Source organism: Aristolochia californica, unplaced genomic scaffold, assembly GCF_029961685.1.
Source record: "Aristolochia californica isolate CCGP_79_NKW_82.1479 unplaced genomic scaffold, dmAriCali1.0.hap1 SCAF_1, whole genome shotgun sequence".
Classification (NCBI taxonomy): Eukaryota; Viridiplantae; Streptophyta; class Magnoliopsida; order Piperales; family Aristolochiaceae; genus Aristolochia; species Aristolochia californica.
This window is the reverse complement of record NW_027181770.1, coordinates 54,272,477-54,283,892: the sequence shown is the minus strand read 5'-3', so window position 1 is coordinate 54,283,892 and position 11,416 is coordinate 54,272,477. Positions and strand designations below refer to the sequence as shown.

The window sequence follows — 11,416 nt, the reverse complement described above, 5'->3', positions numbered from 1 at the left end:
AAAATAAAAGAAATAAAAAATTAAGAGAAAAATTTAATCATCAAATTTTTAAATTATCACTATTTCTTTTTCTTTTTCATTTTTCATGTGTATCCAAACAAGAAAAACTATATTTCTCTTACATTTTCTCTCTCGAAAAACAGAAAACCTCTTTCCATTTTTTCTCTTACATTTTTGAGTCTCGAAAAACAGACTCAAAGTGCCTAGTTTTTTTACATCTTAATTGAGGCTACATAAGCTATTTTCATGACTTGCATTGAACAAGGAAGTTGTTAGGTGAATTTGAAGCTCTTAAGTGTATCTGTGCCTTGAGATTTTTAAATTAAGTGCTATGTAAAAGAAGTATTTTCACGAAAACAAAGTAATTTTACTCTTGAATTTGAAACCAACCCTGTGCTTAGCCTTTAATATTGCTGAAACTACGGTGCTTATTTTGAAATCAAAAGTGTTTTGAATTCAGTTATACATTTCTAAAGCATTCAAACTCTATGCATAAAGCTTTCCAAATGTCATTATGATTATACTTTGAAATTAATAATTGAAGTTTAAGTTGAGTTGCTAATTATTATGGTATATTACATAGGAGTGGGTGTCCTTTTATTTGCATTTTATTTTATTTTAATATGTGCCTATTAAGAAGCCTTGAGCTATATTGAAAAACAAGTAAACCATTAAAATCGATTGAGAATTAAATAAGTCAAATGGTAATTTTTGATAATGTTGTTGTTACTGCTAAAAAATCTCTTTAAGGGTTTAGGTGCGTGTACCTAGTTGTTGTTAGCTATAAGTCCCAAGTGTTGAGTATGTGTTATAATTTGGACGTTTGATGTTTGCTACTGTAGATGTTATTTAGCTGCTTATAGTGAAACTTTTAACTCTGAGGCAAAAGATTCATGGGAGCATATGAACAATCTAAAATAGCGATTGTGAACCACTATAAATCTTAGTGTTCATTGTGGGTGTATGTTTAATTATCCAAAGTACTTGCTTATTTGCATTGTGAAGCAATAGAAGTTGAAAAGTAGCTAAAATGTGATAAACTTATTCACTCCCCTCCCCCCTCATGGCTAATTGTGAGAAGAAACATGTGTAAGAGATGTAATTCTAGCATGTAACTTTTCTTTCACATAGTGACAATCTACCTCAATATGTTTAGTTATCTCATGAAAGACCGGGTTGGAGGCAATGTGGATTACAACTTGACTATCACAATGGAGTTCCATCGATTCTCCTTTGCTAAGAGTGATTTAACCCACAGGAGTTCACTTATTAGATGTGTTATAACTCTATATTCGACTTCAACATTGGATCTTGCAACTATATTTTGGTTTTTACTCTTCCAAGTCACCAAGTTACCTCCAACTAGAGTATAATATCCTGAAGTGGACTTTTCATCATCTGGTGATCCATCCCAATTTGCATTAGTGAAACCTTCAATTTTGAGGCGTCCATGACACTTGTATAGAAGTCATTGTCCTGAAGACTTTTTCAAATATTTGAGAATCCTTGCTAATGCCTGCCAATTAAACATCTGGGGTATGTGCATGTGTTGACTGACCACACTAACTACAAAGGAAATATTCGGTTAAGTCACAGTAAGATAAATCAGCTTCCCAATAAATCTTTGATACTTGCCCACATCAACATCCTCTCTATAACCAATACATAATTTTGTATTTGTATACATTGGGGGTGTCTGCAAAACGACAACCCATCATATTTGTGTCTATGAGTAAGCCAAGTACATATTTCTTTTGTCATGCCTAGATTGAAGAACTTCAATGCCAATAAAAGTATTTTAGGAGTCCCAAATTTTTCGTCTTGAATTCACTGCAAATCTTATGTTTCACTTGATAAATATTGTCGGTATCACTACTTGTCGAGATAATATCATAAACATGTACTGCAAGTAGAACCACACAGACTTTGGAAAGCTTGACAAAGACTTAGTGAGCTATGGAGCGCTGCATGAATCCAAAATAGAGCATAACTTGATTGAATTTGTTCAAACCAAGCTCGTAGAGATTGGTTAAGGCCATATAAAGATTTATGTAAACGATATACCAACTCCCCCTTGACCACATAACTAGGTGGTTGCTTCATATATATCTCCTCCTTAATATCACCTTTGAGGAAAACATTTTTTACATTAAGCTGAAAAAAAAAAAACCCACCAAAGTTTGCAGCAAGAGAGAGTAAAAGCTTTACCGAATTAAGCTTGGTGATAGGTGAGAACGTCTCCTCATAATCAACTCCTTAACACTGAGTGTAACCTTTAGCCACTGGTCGAGCTTTAATGCAGGCCACAAAACTATCTGGACGATTCTTCATAGTAAAAACCCACTTACAACCACTAGTTGGTTATTAGAGGGAAGCGAAATCAGTTGCCAAGTTTGATATTCATAAAGAGCTGCCATTTTTTTCATCTATAACTGTTTTCCATCCTGGATGTTGGAGGGCCTCCTGATAAGACTAAGGAATAGAAGTAAAGGAAATAGAAACAAAATACTGACAACAAAATGGTGAGAATCGGTGAGATGTAAAGTGATTTATGGGATGAGAAGTAGATGGTCATGTGCAAGACCAAGGCTATTCGATGAGAGCAATCTGACGAGTATCAAAAGGAGGACCAAACGCACGAGTAGGAGAAGAAGATACCTCAAAAAGATATGCATATGGCATAGGTGAGGTGTCGTCCATGGCCTCAAGGGGGTGACAAGAGACATCATAGCAGCCTAGAGAAGGGAAGTCATCAATTGGCACAATAAGCTTTGGGAACTTAGTCGCGGGAGAGAACCCAAGGAGGGCACCTATGGGGGAATAAAATGGTTGGTCTTCAAGGAATGTCACATCTCTAGACACCCATATTTTTTGAAGAGAATTGTCGTAACATGCATATCCCTTTTGAGTACAAAAATACCCTAAAAAGATACATATAAGTGCTTTCGAATCCAATCTAGTAATGTGAGGAAATGCGACATGAAAAAAACCAGTACAACCAAAGACACACACCGAAAGAGAAAACATGTTATCGCTAAGAAAAATATAAGAATAAGGAGTGACACCATTAACAAACCAAAGACGATAATCTGTTGATAAGAAAATGGGCCATATGGATAATATGTGGCCAACAAAAGTGAGACACATGCATATGGTACAGAAAGGCCTGTGCAATCTCAAGTAGATGACCATTATTTCTTTCAGCCATACTATTCTATTTAGTGAATAATTCTTTTATCAACGCAAAATGAATCAAAATCAGCCCACATGCGTTCCGTGGCAAGGACTTTTATGGTGGTATGCTAGACCATGGTATAAAAGATTTAATTTTAGGTAAGACCTCTGATATATCCCCCGAGAAAAAAAAAGCCATGTAACTCTTAAGAAATCATAAAAAATTAAAATATTTAGACTTTTGATTCTCAGCCGTACTTTATATTTCTTTAAGCAAGTGGTTGTCTCTCTGAAGTCCGCAGTGTTACTTGGACATTGCTACGCGTTTTACGCAATAACAGATAAGACAAAAGAAACGAAAAAACTTTGATTTCCACTTTGCACGATTTGCGCATTTTGTTCATTTTTTCCCGTAAAGCGTGCAATTTTCAAATGACTAAAGCGGAATTATATTTCCAGGCTTGACTCTCCATTTGAAAGCTAATCAAAGAGTACACGTACATGCCAAGCGTCCTTTGTTTGCTTGACGTAAACTAGATTGTTGTAGACGGAAAGTGCAACATGTGAAGGCATTTCTTTCTTACGCGTTTCCCTGTTCAAGTTGCCACATCCCTTTCCCACGAGCATGTTACACCACCGACGTGCCCTAATGGTCCATAATCAACACTAGATCCATTGTCGATGATCTAATATGTCTCAATCCGTGGAACATGTAACACATTGTGACTTTTACGTAGGATTTCAAATTAATAGAGAAAATATTAATTAACTCTAACCCTTTTAGGTTCTATTATTATTCAAATTATCCAACAAATGGAAACATGTATTATCATTACATAGATAATGTAATAAATTAACATCGAACTTAGGGGTATACTAATTATTTGTGAAAATGTAGACTCAGCCGTGGACTAGAGCCTCTTGCACTAAAGGCCGAGTTGCGAGCACAAACGACTCCGCCTCCCGCTCCACCTCCTCTCTGCACCTATTGGCCGGCTTTTCTCCCATCGTCTTCACAAATGCCACGAATCGCCTCCAGTTTTCCGGGTGGAAGAGATCCGGACCCATTCTTAAGTAGGTAAACGCACACATCTCCCTCCCTTGCTCTACCCCACCAGCCGCTTGCAGGATCTGCTCGTGCGCCGTCTCATCGTACCTGGGCAGAGCATTCTCCCCCGCCAGCGCCACTCCCGCAGCCTTCGTCGCCAGACCCACCTGTCTCACCAGCTTCTCCGGCGCACACTGCGCGTCTTGGGGCTGCTCGTGGTCCCGCATCTCTATGCACGTGAAGTTGAAAATGCCGCCGTGGCGCGCCAGCATCTGCGCGATGGGGAGATACCCGTCACGGTTGCGCGTGTTGTAGTAGCCCGCCGTGAGCTCGGGCGCGTGGGAGCGGGTTCCGTAATGCCAGTGGATGCCTGCTATCTTCGCGGAGATCTTCACTCCCGCCTTCTGGAAGATGGCTGTGGCCGATTGGAGTATCTGCTCGCCGTGATCTATCAGCATCTTTGAGTACCAGTTGAGGAAAAACTCGCCGTAGGGACTACTCCAGCCTCCGTCGCGACGGAAGAATGGGGTGTCCTCCGGCCAGTTGTTATAGTGACCAGCATCGGTGGGCCCGCCGTTGCCCCACTCTGGTTTTCCCACGGCCTCGGCTGCCGCCTTAAGGCTACTAAGCATGTACTTGTCGGAGCACTGGAAAGCTCCAATCCCGGGGAATTTCCAGGTCCCATTGAGCTCCGGATAGGATGGATACCGCAGTTCTCCGGCAGGACCCATTCCCACTTGAATTTCCTGAAAACAGTTCATCGTGCCGCAATTAAATTAAAAAGGGCGTGAAAAAGCAAAAAGTGAAACGCGCCTTCTGTTCTAGAATGCTTACCACGATAGTGTCACCTAGAAGATGTTTGAAATTGTCCCTAAAAGCGCGCATGAAATCGGAGTAGCACTGAATAGGCGTCCGCCCTTTGAGCACGGGAAGCTTGTCGCAGCCGAGGGAAACATACTCGTGGTTTCGTCTACCCCATTGGTCCGTGTAGGCCAGATCTGGGTCCTTCTCGATCTCGTCCACCACCCAGTTCGGCAGAGGGATCCTGCAAGCACACGAAGCGCCATCTAAGTATTTTATATTCAGACAACCCGTCACTTCCGCCCGCCCAACAAAAATGTAGGGAACCGGACAACTTCTCTACCAAGTCAATGAAAAGAGAAGACTCCAGTACTTCGTTGCGAAAGAACTTAATTGAAAAAAAAAAAAAAACTTTCAAATTCAAACCTTTCCTGCGGCAAGGGTTCCGGCGATTACCGTGGCCCACTGCCCACTGCTCACCGACCACGTTTTAATGGAAAACAGAATTCGATGACTCGATTACCCAAAAAAAAAAAAATTCCAAGTCGGAATTCCGATTGAGATGTAAACCTGAATTTCCTAATGAATCGGAAAAATTATGGGACAACAAAGGAAAGGGCTCGAAAAGCCACGACAATCAGGGACAATGTGACAAATAGTCGATAAAAAGAAAACATAAATTAGGATTTTGAATCCCGCAAGAAAAATCGAAGAAGATCAAATTTTAATGGGATGACAATTGAAGGTTGAAGAGGAGGAGAAATTACGTGCAAGAGTCGCCAACGTTGCCGCCGCACTGGTGGAAAGACATGACCGCCTGAACTTTAAGCCCGTGCTTCCTGCACATTTCCAGAAGCTCCGCGTACCCCCCGAAATTGTAATCCCCGGGACGCTCCCTCTCTACCAGTCCCCACCACACATCCATCATCACCCCTTCAACCCCCGCGCTTTTTAGCGCCTGCAAGCTTGCGTTCATTGCTTTTTTCCTATTCACTCCGTGCCCGCTATTAACACTGTCCAACGGCATCATCACGTAAACCGGCACCCCCTTCCCCTTAGCAAGCGCACCCCCATGCTCCTGGTATTCCCGCATCACATCTACCTCCTCCCTCTCCCCAATCGCCGCTTCCGTCCCTACAAACGCCTGGCACGCCATAGACAGATCAGGTCGCATCGCTCCAAATACCGGCGACGGTGACCGGCACGGACTCAACGGTGGCGACAGCCCGTCCATCTCCATCGGCTGTTTCTGAATCCGGCACCGCAAATTCGGCGTCGGTGCTTTCATGCTCACAACGCAACCTGGGTCGGCCGAGCTTGTGCCGGAATCCGAAGAAGGCATAGGCGTTCCGCAAAGAGATCCGATCTGATGAGAAATACTGAACGCCATGTCCATGCAACGAGAAAACCAGTAATCTGAACTTTTGGACTTTAGAAAGAACCAGAGATTTTATTCCGCGATTTCGGTGAATTCTGCTTCCCCCGGGATAAAAAGCGGTGAACAGAACAACCAGTGGATGAGGAGAGAAGGGAGGACGGGAGGCTTTTATTTATAGTAAACCCGAAACTATTAAAAATCTCCGTCCAAGCTTTCTAACATCCGACACATGTTATCTTATACGTGTCGATAGGAGGATAAGGAAAATCTCCCACGGCGGAGATTTCTCACGGGGGGTGGATGGACGGACCAAAAACTCGGAGCAACCATTCGGTTCGGCGACGCGGTGGCTAAATATTGCAACCAATGATGGATATACACGTATGTAAGAAGAAGCACACGTGGCGGTACCTTTCGGTAAAACCGAGAGCTCGCTTTGTTTGTCTCCTTGTGACGGTGAAATTGTAGCAGCGTCGGGGGAGCACGTTATGGGGAAGTTTCCAGTAGCTCTGGAGCTTCCGCCAACACGGCTGCGATTGCGTCCACGTCGAAGGGATAATGGTAGTGACACGTGTCGCATGTGTGTCTTTGATGGTAAATCTGGAAAATAATAGCCACTAGAAATTTCGTGGTTCCTTCGGGTTTGCACTTTGGATTTGACTGTACGTTTCAATGATCACACGGATCTAGACATGCGGATTAAAGTGCTTTTGGACTTAATTCAATGAGATCTTCTTCGAATAGGGGCTAGTAGAGAGCATCTTGCGGTTTTTATCCGTGACTAATTGGTTAAGGTTTTCACCATATAAGAGCTTTCTATTAGTCACTATGGAAGAGCTTAGGGACAATTTTTTTTTTTTTTTTTTTTTTGGGATTTTAGTATGTTGTTTGGTCATTTCATAGTGAGTAATAGGAGATGAATATTTTATGTACAAAAGATTTTTTTTTTAAATTAATATTTTTTATTGAGGAAATTTTGATTATCAAAATTTTATATTGTGATAATTTTTATGCTGAATTTTATCCATTATTTTTTTTTAGTGACAAAATAGATTTGTCAGTAAAAAAACCATAAAATTAGGGTTTTAATGACAAAACCCTTTGGTTGTTAAAACGTTTTTATAACAATGAAATTGCTCATTACTTCAAGTTACAACCCCTTTTGAATGTCGAAAACAAGTTGATTGTTAAAGGAATGCCTTTCCTCATTAAAAGAATTATTTAACAATGAACGAATTTGTCATTAATAGATACTTTTGTTAATAGCCAATACTACTTAAAAGACCGGCCTGTTAGGAGCGGAAGGCATATCTACTTAACCCAGGACCATAACATCACACCCACCTGCACGAGCCGACGACCACGACAACCACACTCTAGCGGTGGCCACACTCTAGTTTCTGTTATTCTCCCCCTCCACTCAGGACTCACGCTGCGGGGATTCGAACTCGCGACCTACCCAAAAGACGCCTGTTAGGAGTGGAAGGTATCACTACTTAACCCAGGACCATAAAAATTTTCTTCTTAAAAAATAATTTAATAATAAATTTGGTTATGTCGTTAAAATATTTTTTAAAGAAATTGATATCATCGTTAAAATAGTCCTATATAATGAATTTGTGTCATTAAAAAGCTTTAATGAGATGGGTTTTTTCTCAGATGATTTTTGACAAAGAAATTGATCATTATTAAATAACTTTAATGATTATAATTTTCTTCATTAAAATTTGAATTTCATGTACTGGGTATTATATTGTTCAAAAGGTCTCCTTAAGGTAAGTATTATGGAAAAATGCATTTGCAACTTAAAGTGCCCATGAAATTACATTAAGTTAATTGAGTCATTGTTACATAACAAACAATTTCCTGTAAACAAAGGATTTTTACTTGTGTGAGGCATTACTTGTCTGAGGCAAAACAAATGGTGCAATTATTTCCATTACTTTATCTAGTCAAATAATCAAGTAACAATTATTTACACCAAAATTATTGCTTCTGACACATTTGGTAGAAATTGGCTATAAATTGGGCATTTATAATCTATGTGCACAAGTTTGAGGAAAAATATTTAACTCATACATTTTATTTTTTCTCGTTTGAGACCTATTGTTGTATTCTCTTGGTTATTATGTGTATTTTTAGTTAATTATTGTACTACCCTCACTTTTATGTAATTTAGTGAGAATTTATACATTTTGTAACCCTATGTGGGATGGAAATTAGTAAATCTATTGCCAAAATTGTAAGAGTTAGTAAATCTTTCTTGAACCATTTGTTGGAAATTTCTCTATAAAAGCCAAAGTGGAACTTTGATTAGTTATTTTAATCCTATTAAATTCTTATTAGAAATTTGAGTTAGCAAGTCTCTAGTTGAGTTTTAATAGAAAACTCAATTTTGTTAGGTCCATGAGGAATAAACCTAGACGAGGGCTTAAATAGGTTTGTTAATTTTCTATTAAATTCTAGGGTTTCTTTATAAGAGTTGTCTTCTAGTGTCAACATTTGAGTGTGAATAGAGAAAAGAAGTGAAAAAGGGAGAAAAAAAGGAAAGACAATGTTGACATAGGTTAACCTCCATTTATATTTTGATGATAACAAAACTTAATCATATTTGTACTAATATTTGCAATTAAGCATTTCACATGCAACTCTTTCGAGACACATATTTGCACAAATAATCAACGAAACTTAAAGCAAGACTTCAAGCTCAAACGTGTGTCAAATCATCTTGAAAAAACATCCACAAGTAAAGAAATGAAGATTTGAAGATTAGAGTCTATGTTGTATAAAAAATCTCAAAAACTTTAGAGATGTAAGAGGACAACACAAAAACTCCGATTTTGAGGTACATAAAAGATTTTGGAGGTTTAAGGCTTATTTCTCTCTCAGTCATGTTCAACTCATGCATTCTAGAGTTCTAAACAAATAAAGACCCTTAGAAAATTCATCATCACGCTTAATCGATCATACAAAAGGTAGTCTAGTAGAAATAGTTTATTGACTTATACTAATTTGAGTACAATACGCCTCCATTTTGAATAGAGGAAAAAAGTAGAATCTAATTACAATTAAACTACTTTTATCCCCGTTACACCTAAAGTCTAACACTTAAAGATAAGTTCTAGCATAATTAAACAAGTAAACATAAATAAAAGACTAACATATCCAAAACACTTTTAATTGTGACTCTTCTTTGACACCTCCTTCCATGACTCTTCTTAAACTCCACCATATTAATTTAGGCTCTGTGAGACTTCTTATCGTGAGAGTCTTGTAAGACCCTTGCGAACATACTTTTCAACACTTCCCCTCATGGTGGAGCAATTTTTTTTTTTTTTGGTTTAGATAAGTTCTAGCATGATAAAATAAGTGAACATAAATAGAAAACTAACATTACCAAAACGCTTAACTGTGACTCTTCTTTGACACATCCTTCCATGATACTCCTCTTAAACTCCACTATATTAATTTTGGCTCTATGAGACTTCTTATTGTGAGAGCCTTGTAAGACTCTTGCAAACCTACTTTTCAACACTCCCCTCACGTTGGAGTTTATAATTTCAACTAGCAAAGAAAAAAAAATGGTTTTGTATCTTCTTTTGTTGAAGACATTGTTCATAGATGCAAAACTTTCGTGTTTTGTTCTCCCCCTTTCTTGAATATTTTTGTCACTTTACCACAATATGCAAAAAAAAATACCTTTCTCATGTACAGTTTTTTCTACTTCTCCGCCTCAAGTTTGAGATAAAAAGGACCTGAGAACCAGCTTGGACAAACCACAATATGGGAGAATAAAATCACTTTTAGCCATACGGCAAAACTCCACACACTAGTCAAAATGGTCATAGTTTGAAATACACTGTGCTAAGATTCAAACGCAAAGAAATGGCCGATTTTAAGGACAAAACAAAGAGACTACTAACTTTTTAAGGGTGACTCAAACACAAATCACCTCTTGGGTGAAGAACAAAAGATTTGACTCATTCTGGATATTGGAGACATTCATATACTTTTTAGGTAATGGGTTTAGGCATTGCTCTAAAACGATAAAAGCAAAAGATGATAAATTGAAGAAGCATAAGGGAAAAATAACTTTAATTGGATGGGAATCATAACAACTTGCTTATCACATCAATAATGAATATGTCTTTTTTAAACAAAAAGGGGGAGGGGAGGGAGAGGGGAGATTATAATTATGGAACTGTAAACATAACAAATAAGTTGGACCTAGTATAAGGTCAAACAATTTTTTTGGGGGTGAGCATAATTTTTGGAGAAGATGATTTTGAAGACAACCAAATAATGAAAACACAAAAATTGAAAACAACGTTAAAGCAGCATATCACATACCAGAACAAGTGCATTTTGGAGTGATTCAATTTGACTAAAACTCTCTTATTAGAAGGAAAGTTTGCCTAAAAAACTAGGACTTTAGGTCAAAATGAAGATCAGTTCATGTTAATGCATGGAGAGCTAATAGGATTGCAATATGAAAAACAAAAGATTTTTTACAGAATGACCTTTTGTACTTATGATATTAATATCTTCCAAGATATGGCTAAAAAAATATTTTATAGCTAAAGAAACTAGACTTTAAGATCTTTAATTTGATACCCAATTTGACTTAAAAATCTTCATTCGTGAATTTGTTCAGACCGATTGATTTGCTTCAATCATTAGTTATAACCCTTTCCAACTGCAACGAGAATATCTCATTATATGTAGATTAGATTATCAACCCCTTCCCACGCTCAATCCCCATCCCTACCCCCTGTCTAGTCCCATCTCTATCCCTAAACCCTTCCCATGCTCCATCCCTATCCCATCTGTAGTCTGCAACCCCATCTAGGGCCAAAGGATGAGGCATGAACACGAGTTGAGGAGAGAACATCTAGGAGTTGAGAGAAAGCACATGAATGAGCTTCTCCCCCTCTCTTTCTTATTTATATTGATGGAGCAAGTATCTATGAGTGACTTTGCAGCAATAGCCTTAGTGAAGATGTCTGCAAATTGAT

At 38.5% G+C, this 11,416-nt stretch overlaps 1 protein-coding gene across 1 annotated transcript; it reads right to left on the bottom strand.

Annotated features, from left to right (window-relative positions):
* Positions 1–3,988: 3,988 nt before the first annotated feature.
* LOC137951216 (beta-amylase 1, chloroplastic) lies at positions 3,989–6,572 on the bottom strand. The gene is made up of 3 exons (XM_068797803.1): positions 5,791–6,572; positions 5,057–5,267; positions 3,989–4,968 (listed from the first exon to the last, which is right to left on the bottom strand). Exons 1-3 carry the CDS (start codon positions 6,417–6,419, stop codon positions 4,075–4,077), a joined length of 1,734 nt encoding a protein of 577 aa, XP_068653904.1. The 5' UTR covers positions 6,420–6,572; the 3' UTR covers positions 3,989–4,074.
* Between the last annotated feature and the right edge of the window lie 4,844 nt (positions 6,573–11,416).

What these genes read in the sequence shown, in the direction of transcription:
- LOC137951216 (XM_068797803.1), bottom strand. Translation starts at nt 6,419, where the DNA reads ATGGACATGGCGTTCAGTATTTCTCATCAGATCGGATCTCTTTGCGGA. An exon ending in AACGTTGGCGACTCTTGCAC is followed by an intron (nt 5,268 to 5,790) that starts GTAATTTCTCCT and finishes GTGTGCTTGCAG; the next exon opens with GATCCCTCTGCCGAACTGGG. An exon ending in TTCTAGGTGACACTATCGTG is followed by an intron (nt 4,969 to 5,056) that starts GTAAGCATTCTA and finishes AACTGTTTTCAG; the next exon opens with GAAATTCAAGTGGGAATGGG.